Source organism: Ascaphus truei, chromosome 2 (genome assembly GCF_040206685.1).
Source record: "Ascaphus truei isolate aAscTru1 chromosome 2, aAscTru1.hap1, whole genome shotgun sequence".
Taxonomy (NCBI): Eukaryota; Metazoa; Chordata; class Amphibia; order Anura; family Ascaphidae; genus Ascaphus; species Ascaphus truei.
This window is the reverse complement of record NC_134484.1, coordinates 255,504,613-255,526,034: the sequence shown is the minus strand read 5'-3', so window position 1 is coordinate 255,526,034 and position 21,422 is coordinate 255,504,613. Positions and strand designations below refer to the sequence as shown.

General features: G+C 42.9%; 1 protein-coding gene across 4 annotated transcripts in view; it reads right to left on the bottom strand.

Annotated features, from left to right (window-relative positions):
- Positions 1-21,422, bottom strand: part of COL15A1 (collagen type XV alpha 1 chain) — a 378,174-nt gene that overhangs the window by 145,067 nt on the left and 211,685 nt on the right. For all 4 annotated transcript variants that reach the window (XM_075586146.1, XM_075586144.1, XM_075586145.1 and 1 more), the window contains 4 exons: positions 13,683-13,812; positions 7,206-7,336; positions 5,796-5,921; positions 390-416 (listed from right to left, as the gene is read on the bottom strand). In XM_075586146.1, the coding sequence (XP_075442261.1) occupies positions 390-416; positions 5,796-5,921; positions 7,206-7,336; positions 13,683-13,812 (414 nt within the window). The remainder of the gene's footprint in view (positions 1-389; positions 417-5,795; positions 5,922-7,205; positions 7,337-13,682; positions 13,813-21,422) is intronic.

The window sequence follows — 21,422 nt, the reverse complement described above, 5'->3', positions numbered from 1 at the left end:
TAAACTCTGTTTTGTTAAAGTTGTGTCTTTATGTGTTTGAGATTAGTGGACAGCTCTGAATGCTCAAATAAATATATTAAATAAGCTTTGTGTCCTTACAGTCATCATTATACTGGAGAAGATTGGGATCCCAAGGCATTCAAAACTGACTATTCTGCAATCTATTGAGTTTAACTTAGTCTGCATAATTTTTGGATTTCCTTTTTTTTTCTTTGATGGAGGTTATGTCAACAGTGTGGAGAAAACTGATAACTTTGCGGATATATATATATATATATATATATATATATATATATATATATATATATATATATATGTACAGAATAAATACTGTAGTTGTGAGTTTTTGTAAATAGAATGATGTAGCAAACGTTTTGAAAATTACTTACCAGCAATCCGTCTTTCCCAGGAACACCCTGAAATGAACAAAATATATTAATCTCCTCAAATCAATCTGTCTTTTAGCTTTTAACCAAAAGCCATTGTAAGTACCTGGTATTTACTGTAACTCCCCGTAATCAGGGACAGTTTGAGGTACTGTAGGTTTAGTTTTCAGTCTACAAAGTACTACTTTATCTGAGGAAGACAGCAGGGCTCATGGAAAGTTGTTTAAAAAATATATTATGTTAAGTTTAAAAGTTATCACCTACTATAAAAGTAAATAATTTGTCTCAAACCCCATAATGACACTAAAACATAAAATATTATAACTATTATCTCTACAACATCATGTCTACTCATTAGCACCTTATTATAGAAAATATTTATTTTGGGGGGGGAAAGTGGTTTCCATAACAGAAAAGGTTCATTTGTCCTTCCTGTAAAATTGAGCCTTACACCCTCATGAGCTTCCAAATTTTACCTGAAACCAGTTATTATATCTACAATATTAGTGTTCAGACAGCACTATAACTAATACATCAGACTGAACAACTCTATTATACACAGTGAATAGAAGGACCCCCAAACAAAGTAATTCACGTAAGTAATTGAAATCGTTGTGTGATCTCGACTCCCCAGCACTCCAAAAGCAAAACAGAACACTCATGTTGGTGTTTAAATTAAAATCTTATTAAATAAGTTATTTGCACATATTAAATCATACAGGGTAGAAACCTAATGTGGATGGAAGGGAATTAAAGATAAATGTGCCCGCTATAAGGCACACTTACAGTAAGGTGTAAGACCACACCTTAAATATCGAGTACAGTTTGGGCACCACGTCATAAAAAAATACAATTTGGAACTATGAAAAGGGCAGAGAAGATCAACCAAATTAATAAAGGGGATGGATAATCTAATTTATGAGGAGTGGCTAGCTAAATTAGATTTGTTTACATTAGAAAAGAGGTGTCTAAGAGGGGATATGATGCCTATATACAAATACAGTATATTCCGGGACAGTACAAGGAGCTTTCAAAAGAACTATTCATCCCACGGGCAGCACAAAGGACACAGGGTCATCCTTTAAGGTTGGAGGAAAGGAGATTTCACCAGCAACAAAGGAAAGGGTTCTTTCCAGTAAAGGCAGTTCAAATGTGGAATTCATTACCCATGGAGACTGTGATGGCAGATACAATAGATTTGTTCAAAAAAAGGTTGGACATCTTTTTAGAAAGGAAAGGTATACAGGGATATACCAAATAAGTAAATATGGGAAGGAGGTTTATCCAGGGTGAAATCTGATTGCCAATAATTGGAGTCAGGAAGGAATTTATTTTTCCCCTCATGAGACATCATTGGACGATATTTCACAGGGGTGTTTTTGTTTGCCTTCCTCTGGATAAATATATGTAAATACATTGAACTTGATGGGCATAAGTCGTTTTTCAACGTCATTTACAGTACTATATATCTATGTATATGTAACTATGTAATTGTTTCAAGGTATGGCTAAATATAGTCACATCTACACGTACGTCCATATATCTCTTTGTAAATACTGTTGCTTGTACACTTCCCATTATTACTCTGTGTATATATATTTTTGTTAATATGAATACGTGCTACATGTGTTGGATATAGTCTGGTCATCCAGTAAGATTAGATTTTCTCTTTTCTCACATTTCCATGTCGGGATACCCACTTACGTATATAAGGATAAGTATTGTTGATGATATAAGAAGTTACTCTATGACTGTTTCCTGGTGCTCTTTAGACTAAAAACTGCTGATTAGCCTGTTTTCTATAAAATTGCCAGCATCAGAGTACGTATAAGTTAGGTTACCCTGAAACAATGTGATTGTTTTCAAACTATTCTGTAATTTTCTAACACCTTTATAGGGCCTCATGCTATAAACAGCGATAAGCCACTTATTGCCAAAAAAGCCTACAGCGATTCAGTAAGCCCCAATAAGCCAACGACAAGGGCAAAAATCGCCATTTTGTTTGCTGAGAAAAAAAAATCGCCAAACGCTCAGTGATAAGCCACTTATTGACAGTTTCTCAAATTTGCTCAATTCTAGTAGCCCCAATCGGCTTATCGAGGCTGATCGCCGCTCTAGAATTTAAATTCTCTCCAAATCGTCCCGCTAGAAAAAGTTGGCAAAAAGGTGGTGAGAAGCTGCCGATAAGCGGCGAGACGGCACTTAGAAAAAAAAATGCATTTTTCCGGTATCGGATTAACGCCCATGATTCCCCAGGATTTGGCGGCCAACACTTCTAAAGATAAGATAAATATTGAATGTACTGTATGTACTTTTATTTTTACAGGTTTTTTTTTTATTTTTTTAATGTTTTTTATTGCCTATTGACTGCTAATGTATTACTGTGCCTGTTTAGGTGAATACAGTGGTAGCCAATGCATTTTCGGCCAACTGTACTGTATTTCTTCTATTGACTTATTCTCTATTTCTGTTTATTGTTTAGATTAAAATGTTTTGAATTGTGATGGCTTGTTTATTGTTTTTTTTTTTTTACAGATTTGTTAGCGTTTTTATTTAATGATGTATTTTGTTGGCTACTGGTTTTAATTTATGTGTTGCCTAGTGGTTGTATTAATTAATTGTTGTGTTGGTTACTGCTTTTATGTATTAAATGTATTTTTTGGCTAGTGGTATGATTTATGTAATTGATTGCCTAGTGGCTATAAATATTTTATTGAGTGCCTAGTCATTTTATTTCATTAATTGATTGGCTAGTGGTTTTATTTAGTTAATTGATTGGTTGGCTAGTGCTTTTAATTGTTGTTTCTGGGTGTTTAGGTGCTTGTTGTATTTGTTTTATTATTGTGTATTTTTGACATTCATGCTTTTGTATTAGTGTGACCATTGACTGCTATAGTAGCTTATCATGCCCATATTATATGAATATGATGTACTACTATACCACTCAATGGGTACAGGGTGGGTATAGTGGGTCCGGGGTGGGTGGTTAGGCTTCCCGGGTGGGTAGTGGGGCAGGGTGGGTTAACCCCTTAATTACTATAGCAGTTATTAACCGCTAAGGGGATAAAGGGGTTAGGGGCCATTGTATTTTTGAATGTATTCTTGCTGGCATCGGAGGACATGGCCCTGCAGTATGCTGCCGAGAACGCCCTTCATGATGGCAGGGGTAAGCAGAAAGGTTTTTATTAACTTTATTTATGCTGCCTGGCTTATGTTTTGTTTAGTAATGGGCAAATTATCTATGATCCATATCTGGAAAATAGTTTGTACATTACTGTATTGTATGTGTTTGGGGGGGGAGGTGTATTTATTAAAAATTAGGCCATCTTTATTTATTTTTTACAACACGAATGGCACCACAGGCCAGCGGGGACCACCCGAGGACCCCCGGACACCCGTGGGGACCACCCGGGGTCCCTCACCAGTCTATGTTATCAATCGTGTGTTTAAATAAATAAATAATGGTTTTAGGTGGGGGCACAGGGGGTGGGTTGTGTATTGGTGCTTACCAAATATTTTAATTTAAATTGTATTACTAGTGTAGATGAGCAGGGGGTCTCTGGAGCAGAACCGTGTTGATTTCAGGTCCGGGGACCCCCTGCTTCCTGAGATACAGGCCCCGTTATGGGGTGCCGGTATCTCCTATGCATGTAAATGCCCCGCATCACATGACCGGGACATTTCAATGTGTATGAGATACCGGCACCCCACAACAGGGCCTGTATCTCAGGAAGCAGGGGTTCCCAGGACCTGGAATCAATGCAGTTCTGCTCCGGAGACCCCCTGCTCATCTACACTAGTAATAAAATGTAAATTATTTTTTTTTTTTCCGGCTGAGATTTGCGCAGAGAGTGTCAGCTCTCTCTCTCTGCAGCAGAATCAACTCGCCGGGTGAGCCCTTTTCAGAGGGCCGATCATCTCGTCGCCGGCTACTCGCCATGTTTGTAAATGTTGCTATCACTGGTATTCAGGACATTCTGCATACCGTGATAGCAACGCTGTAAAAAATGGTGAATTAAAAACACTGGTGATTTTTTCTATCGGACTTTACTGTATGAGGCCCATAGTGTGTATAGCTTTCTCTTTGTATATATTTTGTTTCTCTGCACATGTACTGTAATGTGACTATACAGTGTGTGACCATACTCTGACACACTGCTTATCTACCCTGTATGATTTAATATGTAAAAATAACTTATTTAATAAGAGTTCCATTTAAAAACCAATGTGAGTGTTATGTTTTGATTTTGGCGTGCTGGAGACCACACATCAGTTACTATATCTGTCAACTAACTCCGGGTCTGCAGTGTGATAATGGGCTTGTTCTTCTATTTGCTGGTCAATTACAATGTAACATTTGACCACCCTAGATATTTATCAAACTGCTGATCTACGGTTAGTTGGCAAGTACAGTATGTGTAGTGTTTAAAAGTCATGGGTATTTCAATAGCAGATAAAACACTAGATACTCTACTGACCTACAGTTACTGTCAAATACTGATATACTACAGTGAATCTTGCAAACCATTTGTGACCACATGAGGTTTACATTTAGCATGCCTTAGTAAGGATCACGGATCACTGGACAACACAAGCACTTTTACATTAATAGCCCGTATGATGTGCAGTACTCATCATTATTTTTTTAATTCTCTTTTCTATACTAGTGATCACATGGTTAGGTGCAGAAATATCAGTGGCATTCTGGCCCTGAAAGTATTAACCACTTTTCTACCAGAGGGGCCAGCAACGCATTGCAGTGCTGCCTAGCAGCAAAAGGGTAACGGTATACCTGCCAGATTATCTCTGGGTCAGGAGTGTGATGTTTGTCCATGCTGGTCTTTCTTCAGATCTTAATCAGTGATTCCAACATTTGTAACAGGCTCGTGAATGGGAATAAAGAAAACAGAACTGGATCATTGTCATACTGCTGATCTGGAGCTGGTCAGATGGACGGTTTGTTACTTTAAGGCACGCTTCCATATTGGTATGAAATAATGCACTGCCCACCTCTCCCACAACCCCCAACACAATGGTGTATATGACATCAAAATAAAAGAGAATAGGCACAGGAATAATAGTAAACACTTGTACTTTACATGGAAAAATGGACCAACGTTTTGATCCCCTTATGAGACCTTCTTCATGCTTGCATATTGGCACATATTTACCAAGCAATTTCTGCCATAAGATGCTCTCTGCCACTAGAATACTCCTTACAACCCATTGACTTGAATAGTCTGTGAGGGGTCTTCGACACTGGAATTCACCTTATGGCAGAAGACTACTTAGTGAATATGAGTCATTATATTCTGCTTAAGTGAGGTGTATACATGAGGGTGCATGAGGATGAGGTGACTAGTTAAATAGATTGATAGAAAAAAAAAGTAAAAATTGTATTTTTCTTACCGGTTCACCTTTCTTCCCATTTTGCCCTGGAAGTCCAGTAGGACCAACTCGAGGCTGACTTTCGTCTGATCCTGGTTTTCCTGGAGGACCAACTGAACCTTGTTCTCCTTTTTGACCCTTTTGGCCCTGAAAAAACGTATCACATACACAAACAAATTAGACAAGATACATATAATTGGCAATATTGTCTTAGTCTGTTCAACTATTGGAGATCCTAGCAAAGCTCCCATTAGCTTCTGAAGGGTGTAAAATACTAAAGATACATAATAACAAGACAGGTAGGTCCTTCCCCATAGATAGGTGACGGTCACCCAAGGAACCGGAGTAGCTGAACCTGAATACTGAGGCACGAGAGGAAGCAAACACATAAACCAGGGCTGCTCCCCTCCCCCCCCCTTTTTTGTCTCCCACGGTCATGTCCTTGTCATGTAAGTCATGTTCGTCTCGACTGATGTGTAAATGTAGTCTGTCAAGTTAGTTACATGTCTAAATGTTGCCCCAGACAAGATGGGGATGTTCAGTTAATTTACATCTTGGTACTATGCATTGGTTTGTGACAAAATGTAAGACTTGTAAAACCTAATAAAAATGAAAGTTGAAAAAAAAAATACTAAAGATAATACAGGTCATGGCACAGGCAGATGTATTACAGGTTGTGTGACAGTACAGATGAAGGATAGAGCTGGGAGAATTCAAAATCTCTATACACACTAATCTCATCAATGAAGAACTCTCATGATAGTCCATTAAGCGGCACCACAACCTGCAATTAATTGTACACTTTCCCAGGACCAATAAAGCTACTAGAAGTTTTGAACGGCATCAATCAAAGGCAGAAGTGTTTGGTCCTACCTACTGTATGTCAACAAACCACAGAATGCTGCACAGCTTTTAAAAACCTGAATGTTTTCAGAAAACCTGATTAGTCATATGTTTGTTGTTATGTTTGCAAAACATGATAAAAAAAAAGACGTGGCGTCGCCACTTTGCCTTAGTAAAATTTAAGTATAAATATGGACGAAGCTGCAGAAATGATGATTTTTGTAAAAGTTTTCTATTGCAAGCTGTTGGTTTTGTTTATCCCCTCTGATCCAAGAGGATCTCAGCTTCTCCTCTTATGTTGCGCTCCCAGGTCATTTGATTCTCTCTTTTATACAGTGCATCTCTTTGCTCCATTTTCCCAAGGATGCTGTCACTCAGGGGCTGTCACTCAGGGGCCACATTTACCAGGCAGTCTTCTGCTAAGCACTCCTTATGATGCTGGAAAACACCTTGCAGCCCATTCAAGTCACTGGGCTGTAAGGCGTCTGCTAGCTCAGTAAGATGTCTTATGGCAGAAGACTGCTTAGTAAATATGGATAACAGACTGTCTGGCTATTCCATTTGGTTCATATCAGAGGATATACTTACTCTCTCTCTGGCTTCATTCAGCAAACTTTCAGCTCCTGAGCCACCATCCGTTTTTACGTTTTTCTGGTCTGCAGTTGGGGTTGCATCACTTTCTTCACCCATCTCCCCTTTATCAAGAGATTCTGTATATACTGCACAGACATAGAAACATAAACACCTTGCAACCTCCACAACTTGTTACTGCATTATGCAGTATGAATACCTTCTAAACACTGAACATTGGATGGGTGCCATGTGCTTTTTAAAGAAAATAAATCACTTTTAGGGGATAATGTGAGCAAATATGGGCCACTTTTCTTAGTTTTGGAGGCCGACGATTAACAATTATAAAGATTGTACTTGTAAATATATTCAGTTTATTAACAATTATGATACAGCGCTTGTGCTTGATCAATTTACAGTAAATTATTTATCTTAATATTTGTTACTGTTTTCAATAAAAAAACTAACACCAAAAATAAGACTTGTTGCCAGAAACCTTATATATACAGTATTTGCTACATTAGTCATAGCACACCAGCATTAGTCATTACACACCATCATTTAATTTACATTTTGTATGCAGCAATAACGCCGACATATGAATCTTCCATCAAATGTATCGAAGTAATAAAGATTTTATGCAGAATTCAAATGATGTATGGGTTTCATGGCTCTCACCATTTTGCTGCCAGAGGTGCTAGCAAACTAATTGCAATGCTGTGCATGCCCCTGCTACAGAGAGAGATTGAATGTACTGTAGTCTATTTGATACTGATATTTGTTTTGTAACCCCTTAACATTATGGGTTCCATCCCCTGGATAGGTAGGTATTTTTTTAAATGGGATTATACTGTATACTTATACTTAGATTGCAAGCTCTTCGGAGCATTGAATTCCTATTCCTAATGGTACTGTTATGTCTGAAGTGCTCATTCCCATTATGTGTTATATCAGGGGTGTGCAATCTTTCCCTGCTCGCGCACCCCCTCCCTTACCTTGCCTCAGTCTCTCGGCGTCAAATGAGGCCAAAGGGTCACGTGACCCCGCCGCGTCATTTGATGCTGCGTTGCCATGATGACGCATCGCCAAAGACAAGGTAAGTGAAGTTGCAGAGGCCTCGCGTTCCCCCGGCATTCATTTAAAGGCCTTGGGGGAAGAGCGTGTGGCCGCTGCAACCGCCGTGCCCCCCCCTGAAAAATCTTGTGCCCCCCAGTTTGCACACCCCTGCATGATATGATTATGTCAGGTGTATTACTGCTGTGAAGCGCAATGTACATGGATGATGCTATATAAAGATTTACATACATACATATACATGCCAACATATTTACTCCTGCTGTCACGCTGCACGGGACATACACAAGCGTCAGCGGGAGACGCACCCATTATTTTGGAGCGGCTGCGGGCAAGAAACGGTCCAGCTAACTCGCTTTTTCCCCTATGCTACTGTAAGGACGTAAAGACGTTGGCTATACCTGTAGGATCACTTCATCTTAATTCTGTTTTCAGATCAGATTTGTCCTACAGTACATTACAAATGTGTTTTATCATCCTAGCCACTTGACTTGAAGAACAGCTTTAAAGCTTGTACCGGGTGTAACAATGTTCAGAATTGACAGGGAAAACTTTAGCTTGTTGCCAGGCAGAGAAATAAGTGGATTGAGTGGCAATTAACTATATTTGTATAACAACGACATAAAAGATGTTCATGTGACATTTTCAACAAAACAGTTCATTTTTAATTCAACAAGAGAAAGCAGCCTGGAGCCCCTCAGCGACGGGGCACCTGACCGCAGGGACTAGGCTCCCCTCTCTTCCCTCCCCCACACCTTTGGTGCCAGTTCACGTGCTGCTTCCCCTCTCCCCTCCAGCTTGGCTGGATTGCATGCTGTTTCCCCACCCCTTCCCCAGTGTCATGGGGATGGGCGGAGCTAAGGGGATTCAAAGGAGCGCAGGGGAGGGCAGTCTGGTCCCTGAAAGAAGTTCAAATGGCTGCTGTGCAGTAGCTGTGGGACAGGCTGCAAACAGAGGCTGGATGGTTTCAGAAACAGCTTGGAGGTCTGCTTGCAGGAGGTGGGGAGGGGGAGTGTGGAGGTCTGCTTGCAGGAGGGGGAGTGTGGAGGTCTGCATGCAGGAGGGGGAGTGTGGAGGTCTGCTTGCAGGAGGGGGAGTGTGGAGGTCTGCTTGCAGGAGGGGGAGTGTGGAGGTCTGCTTGCAGGAGGGGGAGTGTGGAGTTCTGCTTGCAGGAGGGGGAGTGTGGAGGTCTGCTTGCAGGAGGGGGAGTGTGGAGGTCTGCTTGCAGGAGGGGGAGTGTGGAGGTCTGCATGCAGGAGGGGGAGTGTGGAGGTCTGCTTGCAGGAGGGGGAGTGTGGAGTTCTGCTTGCAGGAGGGGGAGTGTGGAGGTCTGCTTGCAGGAGGGGGAGTGTGGAGGTCTGCTTGCAGGAGGGGGAGTGTGGAGGTCTGCTTGCAGGAGGGGGAGTGTGGAGGTCTGCATGCAGGAGGGGGAGTGTGGAGGTCTGCTTGCAGGAGGGGGAGTGTGGAGGTCTGCTTGCAGGAGGGGGAGTGTGGAGGTCTGCTTGCAGGAGGGGGAGTGTGGAGGTCTGCTTGCAGGAGGGGGAGTGTGGAGGTCTGCATGCAGGAGGGGGAGTGTGGAGGTCTGCTTGCAGGAGGGGGAGTGTGGAGGTCTGCTTGCAGGAGGGGGAGTGTGGAGGTCTGCTTGCAGGAGGGGGAGTGTGGAGGTCTGCTTGCAGGAGGGGGAGTGTGGAGGTCTGCTTGCAGGAGGGGGAGTGTGGAGGTCTGCTTGCAGGAGGGGGAGTGTGGAGTTCTGCTTGCAGGAGGGGGAGTGTGGAGGTCTGCTTGCAGGAGGGGGAGTGTGGAGGTCTGCATGCAGGAGGGGGAGTGTGGAGGTCTGCTTGCAGGAGGGGGAGTGTGGAGGTCTGCTTGCAGGAGGGGGAGTGTGGAGCTCTGCTTGCAGGAGGGGGAGTGTGGAGGTCTGCTTGCAGGAGGGGGAGTGTGGAGGTCTGCTTGCAGGAGGGGGAGTGTGGAGGTCTGCTTGCAGGAGGGGGAGTGTGGAGGTCTGCTTGCAGGAGGGGGAGTGTGGAGGTCTGCTTGCAGGAGGGGGAGTGTGGAGGTCTGCTTGCAGGAGGGGGAGTGTGGAGGTCTGCTTGCAGGAGGGGGAGTGTGGAGGTCTGCTTGCAGGAGGGGGAGTGTGGAGGTCTGCTTGCAGGAGGGGGAGTGTGGAGGTCTGCTTGCAGGAGGGGGAGTGTGGAGGTCTGCTGGAAATTCTACAAACAGAGTCTCTTTTAAAAGGGGCTGGATGGCAGCAGCTTGCAGGAGGCGGTGAGGCTGGAGTTTACACTCGGAAGGTTGGCCTCCCACTTGGGTTTGCATAGGTGTGGGGGGGGGGGGTTCACTTGAGCCCTTCACTGGGGTGGGGAAAAACTATACTTGTGTCCCTACGGTGTTATTGTGCCCCCACAGGGGTTTGGGGACCAACAGGAGGAAGGGGGGCTTCATGGGAGCCCCTATGGAGTTTGTGGGCCCCCTTTTTAGGGGGCTTGTCCAACTTAAGCCCCTGCGGGGGCTGTGGTAGCTCTGCTTCAAATCCACATGGGTTGGGAGCCCCACGGGGTGGGGGAGCTATTTGAGCCCCTGGGGGAGTGGGAGGAGCTACATGTGACCATTGGGGGGGGGGGGAAACCTCACTTGAGCCCCTCACTGAGGTGGGGGAGGGGGGCTATACTTGTTCCACTAGGGGGTTGGTGTGCTCCCACAGGGGTGGAAGGACCCACAGGATGTAAGGGGGTGGGCCTACTTAGGAACCCCCTCTGGGTTGGGGAGGCAGCCCCACTTAAGCCCCTGTGTGCGGCTGCTATTGTAAAAGCGGTGCTGGAAGCCTTCGGTTTTCACTTGTTAGCAGAGGGAAAAAGGAAGCTATGGACAGGGGAGTACGTGGAGATGTTATCCCTACTACACAGGTATAGGGAAGCGCTGAACTGTGGGATTGGTTCATTTCTAGTGCTGGTATTAAGTGTACAATTAGAGCCAGGATGAGTGCTGTGCTGTATATACTAGCAGGGGTGGCTGAACTTTGAGTGTTCAGTGGGTTAATTTCTTTTAAGTGTGTGTTAATTAAAAGCCTGTAACTAACTTTATTTTCTCACTCCTGTCTGATTTGAGCCAGCAGTGGGGGTGGGTAGTTGATTGCTTCCCTAACACGCCTGGTTGGTGTGTGTCCTTATTTAAATCAGAGGCTTGTGGCGAATCCTGAGCTCGGGTGCCCTGATCTGTGCGACTGTGGTTGATTGCACGTGCTGGCTGAATTAAACATGGAAGAGGAGCCAGATGGAAAGTGTTGGGTATACTAGCAGGGGTGGCTGAACGTGGGGAGTGTACAGGGGGTTCATTTCTTTTAAAATAGGTGGTATTATCCAGAGGGATCTTCTATGAATGATGGTATCAACAAGGAGCTTTGCTCGGTGGGTTATGCACATTTTGTTCAGGCTGCAGCATTATTGGACAGGTACGGGCAGAGCGCGCTTCTGGCAAAGGCAAAAAAAAAAACACCCTGTCATTCCTAGAATTTTTCCTTTAGTAACTGCTATAGGACCTTGGGGCGCACAGGTGGCTAAGTGGAATGTAGTATTCTGGAATGACAATATTGGGGTGGTTGGGGCAGTTAATAATTTGGTTCTTGTTCCTGTCCCGTCCAGTCGCCCCTCCCAGTGGTGGCTTTATTGCGTAACTTTGTTCTAACTTGCCTGGAGTTCAAAATAGCCTTTAGGGCTATGCATGTACCTGGGGTGGCTAATGTAGTGCTGTCTTTTTATCCCGAATGCAGTTAGCAAAGTTCAGGAAGTTGGCGCCAGAGTTGGATCCAGTTGGCCGGTGGAGTTGTGGTAGTTGGTGACGGTCCAGTGATGGACTTTGTGCTGGCTTCAGTGGCACCTGATCTTTGCCTCCAGACCTTTGGATAATCGGGTATTCTTTTATTCATTGGGCAAAGAAGCATGTAAGTTCCTGGCCATACGGGTGGAATTTGGGCACGAGCGGGAAACAGGGAAACGTGTTCTGGTGGGGCAGGCAAGGTGAGATGGCATCAGCTGTTGCCAGAACTACTGGTAATGGCAAGGGACAGGCCTGCCAAAAATGTTGATTATTCACGTGGGGGGGTAACATCATTAGACTACTGTAGCGCAGATTCAGGTGTGTTGGGGAAAGGTCCAGGTGGTGTGGTCAGATATAGTCCACAGGAGGGCGTGGTAGGGGGCGCTGCAAGATGAGTCGGTGGAGTGCACGAGGGAAAAATTAATAAGGCAGTTGGGAAATTGATGATGCAGGTAGGAGGCTGGGTGATAAGGCATCTTGAATTCGAGTCAGTGACATAGAGGTAGTGTTTGGGAAGGAGAGTCCCTGCTCCGAAGAGCTTACAATCTAATTAGTTGATGGGAGGAACGTGTGGAGACAATAGGAGGCCGTTCTGGTGGGTGCGTCGGCAAGGGGCCAAGGTTTATGTCTGGGTTGTAAATTATCAGCCATAGAACTAAGGTCAGTGAAGGACCTGGTGTGGGGGCGGTAAAGTCAGTTGACTTGGGTCGTTCCTTATTGACCTAACTATCTCAGATTTGGGTGCATGGAGGGAGGTTCAAGTGGTGTGATCAGATATTGGACACAGGAGGCTTGGAAAGGGGGTGCAGCGAAATGTATGTTACAGGTAGGAGGCTGGGTGATAAGTCACCCAGAGTTCAAGTCAGCAAATAGTGGATTATTTCGCCCAAAACTGGTACACTCATTCGAAATAGGGTTAGACATGTGTAATATGACACTTCAGGAGGGGCTTGAAGGGCCGTGCGGGTCTGGCGGTACAGGCTAGTTTAAGGGGATTAAATAGCCCCATGGGTGGTGGCTGTTGGGGGGGTAGGTGTTCGTTAACCTTGCCAGCGGGGGCTCTATGGTGCAGATAAACCCTAAAGCCTTGTGGTGGCTGGGGTTAGCGAGTCAGCAGGGCTCATTTGTGCGTGATTCCCTAGGTCCAGTATCGCTTAACGGCCGAGCCATCGGGCGCCCGGCTTGGTGGGTGTGCGGGCCATAGTTGGGGTGACATCGGCCTTTACCCGGGGGGTGAGCACGCTGGCAGGGTTGGCACTTACCAGGGTTTATTTGTGTAAATAAAGCCGTGGCCTTTGTACCTCCAGACCTTTGTTGTGTATTTATTTATATGTGGGTTGGGGGAGGGGAGCTTCCTCGCTGGCTCCAAGGTCATGTTAAAACGACACAAGTACAAAAGATCACTGTGCTCATGAGAACACTCTTCTTTGAGTAAGAAAACAACACAATATTCAAAATGATTGTGTTAGGGTTTAATACAGGGGCACGCCCCCTCAGGGGGGCAATGTATTTTTACATCTTTTTTTAGACCAAACCTTTAAGGTTTTATACTATGTTAAAAGAATATTGTAAATAAATATCTACTGTGATATACTGCAGCTACTGTACCTTGCTTCTTGTCTGTGGTATTAACTTGACTCATTCGTTCTGTCACACGGGAATACCCCGAGTAGTCAATTTCTTCAACATGGCTGGAAACTGTAGGAGGTGCTCTGACAGGTCCAGTTATTGATTTGGGCTGAAACAAAGAAAATTACTCGTCATTTTATATATTGATTATTTTGTTTTAGGTTTTTATTCAATCTGACTTTATGGGATCCTCCGGTATATGACTGTACCCGTCACTACTCTGGGAGCTCCTCAATCTTGAATTGCTTGAGATGTTTGCCTTTCCTGAGTAGGAAAAATGGCAGTCAACAGTATTTATTAATGGCGATCTCGAAAAAATCAGGAAAAACAGAATTACTCATGCAATAAATCAGATACATTATACAATAGATATGATGCATTCATTAGTTGTATTTATTAAGCATGGCTATTCTATAAGACACCTACTGGGTAGCTGATTTAATTTGAAAAGTAGCAAAGTATTCCACAGACAAAGTAACACTATTTGGTCAGGTTTGAAGCAAATCTTTATTTATAGCTCTTGGTGGCAGAAAGATTGATAGATAGATCTTTTTTTCCCTTACACAGATTTGTGACATCACGGCAGCCAATAGATAGCTAAGCTACGTATGGTCACTCAATAAAACCTAGCGATGAAAAAGCAGATCATTATGGAGTTTTTCACACACACACATGGATCCTGCAGTTTTTACTTGCGGAAGGAAAACATTGTTTTGTTTTTTTAATACATTCTTTTCTTGTATTATTTGTGTCTGATTTTCTATTTCTTTGGATATAGTACTTAACTTGTTTAAATCACTGTTAATAACCTTCTAGGGTAATTTTATATAGCGCTGTGTTGCAACTCCATTTGCTTTTAATTTATTGCAAATAAAACAAGCTGATGAACTGATGTCTATGATTCCTGGCAGATGTAATGTCCTTTTTAGATTTGGAAATAAAGTATAATTCCTGTAGATATTAGGCCAAAAACAACTGACCTAGCAGATGCAATCAATAAAAAAAGATAAAAATAAAACAAGTGTTGAAAAACATCTGTAGAACTGTGTAACGGTGAGGGGGTAACCAGGCTCTTAATAAAGGTCAAGCCCTGTTTTGATTACCTCTGATCCGAATATTAGGGTTCAAGAGTGTAAGTTCTTGAGCCCAGCAACTGTACATGTGTATTGTGTAGTGTGTGACAATAAAGAATTTGTGTTTTTGCCTTTCCATGGATGCCAGCAAGCAGGGATTGCTGGGGTATGAATTCCAAAGGGGGGGTTGCGGAGAAATTGTTGTCAGAATTTGCCTAGGTAATTGTCGGTTCCCCTAAAAATGTACCCGAGAATCATGCTTGGTTCTCGGATACATGTAGGCACATTATCCCGGCAATATCTCCCCTTGAAAACGCTTGCGCGACTCACTGCTAGGGTTCCCTGCTTCAGCACAGCCCAGAAAGGTAAATGTGGCAAAGGGATGCAAAGTGTCCCTGTAACAATGAGGGGTGCCTAGGTTAATGGGGATGCCCAGTGAGCCCAGAACCTGTTTGGGCACTCCAACCATAATTATAAAGTTGTGAGGGGACTATTAGAGTCCAGTCCAAGTCTCTTACTGTAGATAGTGTGTGGGGAATAAAGGCTAGCAGAAAATAAAGTGCAGCTTTCTATTCTATTCCCCATACCCAGAGACATAGAATATTTACAAGTATATTTTTATTAACATTGTGTTTAATATTGTAATATACTGTGTGCACTGTATATGAGCTTGGTTTTTCAGATCCAATGTTCCGACAGGCTACCAAGGCTACCAAGTTGGTGCCAGTAAGTCTGCAGGACATCAGAGATGAAAGCCACCAGAGGATGCCAGGGTTGTGAAGACCATTTGGGTAGCAGGGAAGTGCTCAAGTACCCATGTCCTGGGATGAATGGCGTTGTCCGGGCTGCCATTTGCCTCACTAGACTTGGAGGAGCCTGACCCAGCGGGTGGCATCGGAATAGCAAGGGACTAAGGTGGCAAACTTGCGCATGTCCCTTGGCAGATTCAGATTCCCCACTTACCCAGCTTTCCAGACTGGCATCGCTCTGATTGGCTGTTGAGAAAGTTCCCACGCTCTGGCTGTAGTATTTTGTGAATGAAATCCAAAATACAATAAGAAACCCATAAGCCAATCACTGGTGAGATACTGAGCGCCAGAAGTGCGGTCGGGCTTTTCAAAAGTGCTCTTTCGTGAATAGCAGAGCACTGGCTTCAGAAAAGTCTGACCAGAAAATATTCTAAGTCCAGCTTTTTGCGACCGAGTACTCAGAAAGGCACGTAGCGGTCGTAGTTCGGCTTTCAAGCCGACTTTAGTTCCAGGACGTTTGGACCTAAGTCCTGGTCAAAGAAAAACTCTGTTTTATAGTGCACAGCAGCAAGGAAAGTCTAGTTTTTGGCCCCAGTCCCCAAGTAAGTGTGTCTTTTCACCTGTATTTTGTGTATCGTGTGTATGCCTATTTTTGTGAATAATCTTCAATTTATTTAATTATCCTGTTTTGCTCAATTATGATCCTGGTAAAAGGTGTACAATAAACCTGGTCTCCCGTGACAAACTGAACTAAAGAAAATGTAATTTTAATATAATAAAGGACCACATTTACTATATATACTTTGGTATTGTATGATTTTAACATATTAAAAGAAAACATCCCCTGCGTGTTTTTGTTTACTGTACCGGACCATACAAATTCTTTTGGAGAAGAACTGTCCTAATCTTTGAAGATACGACCTGTTTCTCAAAACTTTCCCGGCTACAATGTCATTAATGACGAGATTTTGAAAAAAAGGAAAGTTATCTATGACCCCAGTTCAATATGTTCTAAAGTCTGTTCCCTGTGCTGCAGAAAATGTTAGGCCCCATTCATTTGAAGGGAGCTGTTCCATTACCCAGCACCTTCACATCTTATTGAATAATGGCCTATGATGTACAACATCATAGAGTAGAGATTCACTTTGGAGCACACCATCAAGGAAAATAGTAATAATAAATGTAACCTTTATTAATTAATTAGACTTTTTTAAAGGTTGACAATGATAAACTAACAACATTCATTAAAGTTATTAAAAAGTGAGGTCGTAGGGGAAATATGACAGTGTGTGGCTGCCAGTTCAGGGTACAGAGCAGAAGTCACAGAGACCAAACTGCCCACTAGTAAACACTGAAAGCAATGGAGCTATTTGTAGCAAATGCTGTTGGAAACAGTCTCAAATATTTGATCATTGTTTTCCATCTATATTAACTGATTCCACTCTAACCCAGCATCTAATGTCTGTGAAAAGAAGAATGTCTGAAGCACTAATCTGACACAGTGTTGAATTTACCACTGGGTAATAGACACTGAAAGCATTGTAGCTATTTGGATTACATGCTGTTTGAAACCGTCACAGATATTTGGTAATTATGCTCTTCCTATATTAACTGATTACATGAATACCCAGTAGCTAATGTCTGTGAAAAGAGGAATGTTTGAAACAGTAATCTGATACAGTGTTGAATTCGCCGATGTATCTACATCAGCCTGGCTAGTAATGATCTAGGCAGGTTTGCCAGAACGGCAGCAGATACACCAGTGCTTTTCAACAAAGTTTCCTAGGAAACAGGGCTGACTTGATATCGTGCCATCAGTGTGGATGCACCTGGCCCAGCACGTAAAGAGCCCCGTGCTCTCCCCCGGCCCAACTTCTGTAATCACTGTTTAAATGTTGAGGTGGTTAAATTAAATTAACCCCTCCAACATTTAAACTGTGATTACCGTAGTTGGGCCGGGGAAGAGCACAGCGCCTCTGCAGGTACCTGCAGGTACCACCATCTCCGGTTACCACACGATGATATATCGCCTAGACAATGCGCTGTTGTGTGGTAGCAGGAGACAATGTGCATCGGGCCCCATCATACTCCAAGCCGACCCGGCTAGGAACCCTTAGGTTCCAAATGGCATTCCTAAAGGGCAACTGTACTAAATACAGAAGAATTTACAATCTGAGACGCGCTATTAGAGAGGGTTGGGGTTCTTACAATGCATCTGATCTCAGACGTGCTATTAGAGAGGGTTGGGGTTCCTTACAATGCATCTGATCTTAGTTGCTCTATTAGAAAGGGTTGGGGTGCCCCTAGAGCATCTTTTCTTTTATGGACAATAGTTATTTTTTCAAACATTCCTAACAATGAGTTATTTTTTTAAATATCTTATTGTTTCTTTGTTTTTTATATCAATCAGTAAGCAATTGTAATTCTTCCCCAAGGATCCTGAGAGGTAGAGCTCAGTATATCAGGACTAAATAAATGTGTCACAAAGATACTGGTTGTTAAAAAAGCAGCATTGCTGGCAGCACTTTGTTAACATTTAAATATATGTAGCATTTATTAGATTACCTTTAATGAAAATGATTTACCGAAGCTGACGATCGATCTGTTCTCCGGTGATCGATCAGCGAACATCCTGCTCCCTGGCTTCAGCTAATGACCGCCTTTCAAATCAATCCTTCAAAGGGACGATCCCTCATAGGATCAAAGTGAACCTATTTCAGTTACATATTTAAGGGGTCTCTTCTGGGCGATTGGTGTCTTTTCCCCCTCAAATCTGACACCTATAAATATGTTTTATTTATTTTTTACATTTAGACTTTGGAGGGTTTTTATTTAATTTATTTGATGTACGTGTGTGGTCAGCAAATGTTTGCACAGCCGCCCGCCTCCCCCCTCCCGCCTTACTTCATTGGTTCTTTGATAAGCACAGAGTGGAATAAGGGTAATAAAAACCTTGATTGACACATTTTTCCATTGAGAAGCCCCTAAGAAATTCAATTGGTCAACTATGTGAGATTGTACCATTAGAGAGAGCAAAGAACTGTTTAAATAGTAGCACGAGATAGAAAATGTATGTTTTTAGTGGGGAAGCACATACTGCAATATGAAAGCAGCAATCCATACCGTTCAATGTTTGTAACTATCCAAATCCAGGGTTTTTCTAGAACTGGAATGTGGTACTAACACCTCCAAGACTCAAACAAACCAAAGAAATTAACCCTTTAAATCCCCAGACAAGAAAACTGTAGTTGCCAATATAGCTGCTGGAGACAGCCTTGCTCAGGCGGGTGATTAGAAAGCCACCAACGCCATAATCTTTCACAGTTACATAGTAGATGAGGTTGAAAAAAAGACATATGTCCATCGAGTTCAACCTATCTGGTTTTCCTTTTCATTTGTCCATCATTTCGTAGGAAGCATGGTATTCCCATTTTAGTAAATATTCTGGCCAAGAAAGTGATTTTAGGATATTCTGGCTAACTAAGTGAGTGTTAGTTAAGAGAACAGATTTAAGTCACCAAGACATGAGAGCTGACTGTTGGTAAGAAAAAAGTAGGGTGAAGTGTGCCAAGGATTCTCTTTGTTTGTTTTTTTGCTTGCTCAGTGGTTTGTGCAATGCTGCTTTAACACAAAATATTGCAGCATTTAAATGGTTGGAATCAAGACAGACCGAGCAAAATTAAAATCAGAAATGTTTTATCTGACTTTAATCATTGAGCACATCTTAAGTGAAAACAGATGGCCCAGTCATCTGCTTAACAGACAGCATAACTTAATTTACCCATCAACAATATGCTAAACTGTTAATATATGGGGTTGGCTGGCCAAGGTAAATTTGATAATCTCACTTGTGCTTTTTTGGTGATCCGCTAAAAGGACATTGCAAAATAACCGTGTTTTAGTACTTTGATCCCACCTATCCTCTGACAGGCATTACAATATATACCTCCTGTTTGTATTGGGACTGATAATAGGACTCTTCAGATAAGAGCACATAAAATGCCTGTAATGAGTCAACATAATGCAAAACAAAGAGGGGGCTGCACTAAGCTCTGAAAATGGGAATATGAGCTCGATTTGGTGTTAACCACAATACAAGTCAATGGCAGTTAGTGCCAGATTTAGCTCCAAAACCTAGATTCAGACCTTATTGAATCCCCTCAAAATATTAGGCAATCACTCACCACGTCACATAGAAGTCCATGCCAGCACTTCAAAGTAAAAAATCCTATTCTTTCCAATTGGGCATTTTCTTTCTCCAGTTTTGAAGCCAGATGACAACCTCTTTTATACAGCACACACAAAAGGTTAAAAAGATGCATTCCTGTCTGCACTATTTACTTTTATTTATTTGACATATTTTGATAAAAGGAGCCCAGTGCAGTGTTCTTTACCATAAACAAATACGGTTAATATTGTCTGCTACAGGTCCCAGAAGCTGCTGGCGACCTGATAGTATAACAAGATGATGGCAATGCAGGACTTTTTTCTGGGATCCAGACTTCAATGCACAGATACAGATATTCTAATAGGGTTATATGCAAGAATCCAGGATAGACAGGTTTGTACCTTTAAGATATAAACAATTCAATAATCACTATGTACAAACCATTGCAACACAGAGTGTGTAACATGCATTTACAAACATGTTACATCATTATCCTTCAGAAGTGCTGCCTGAATTAGAATCACATAGAATTTTTTTTAACAGGTATCACAGCTGCAAAAACTGTCGAAAAAAACAGCACCAGATTTATCAAAAGGAAACCAATGGCCAGTGGTCGACAAATCACCAAAAAATCTACTCACCGAACAAAAAAATCTACTCGCCATCTAGTACCACGTGTGCTGCTTGGGCCAATAGGAGCTCGCCACGATGTTAAATCAACTCGCCCGGGGCGTGCAGATGTATAGGTTTGTCGAACACTGCCAATGGCTATTTTTTATATGATAAAAATATCTGCAGTGCTTTAGCCTCACGTTTGCACCCAATAAACTTTCAGAAATAAATTCCATTTCTCTGGTCTTTACACAATATTGTAATTGTGAAGCGTCTTGGGAGAAAAGCGTTATACATACCTTAGTTATTATTATTAGTCTTACACAAACAATGTGTAGCATATGAAGTATTCGCTACCTCCTGCTCATTGTCCCAGATCTTCTCATTGGGAGGCATGTGCAGCAAGACAGGTGTGCCGCCTCAGAACAGCAATCCACCCTACTCTCGGGTTCTGTCCACCCTACTCTCGGGTTCTGTCCACCCTACTCTCGGGTTCTGTCCACCCTACTCTCGGGTTCTGTCCACCCTACTCTCGGGTTCTGTCCACCCTGCTCTCGGGTTCTGTCCACCCTACTCTCGGGTTCTGTCCACCCTACTCTCGGGTTCTGTCCACCCTACTCTCGGGTTCTGTCCACCCTACTCTCGGGTTCTGTCCACCCTACTCTCGGGTTCTGTCCACCCTACTCTCGGGTTCTGTCCTTATTCCCCGGGAAGAAGTCACGGCGGCACTTTCCACTGCACTTCTCTTCTGAGTGTGTGGGAGAGCTTTTTAAAATACAGGCGTAGCAGACGTTATTGTACCTGTTAACACAATGCGCCGCATTAACGATGGCACCGTATTTAAGAAAAGTGCTATTGGAAGGAGATAGCACACATGTTATTTAATGTATTATGCTGTGCGCTAACTTGTTAACAGGAGAATAACTTCTGTTACAGTATTAAGCTGCTCATCCCCAGCCCACTAACTACAGCCAACCCGTTAAACCTGTAGAAACCTGACAGCCCATTCTCACACGCAGCTGATTTCAAACAATGGCCACTTCTCCCGCTGATGCATATGTCCCGTTGAAGTGCACCAGCGGTTGCAATAATGTTGGCTGCATTTGTAATAATTTCC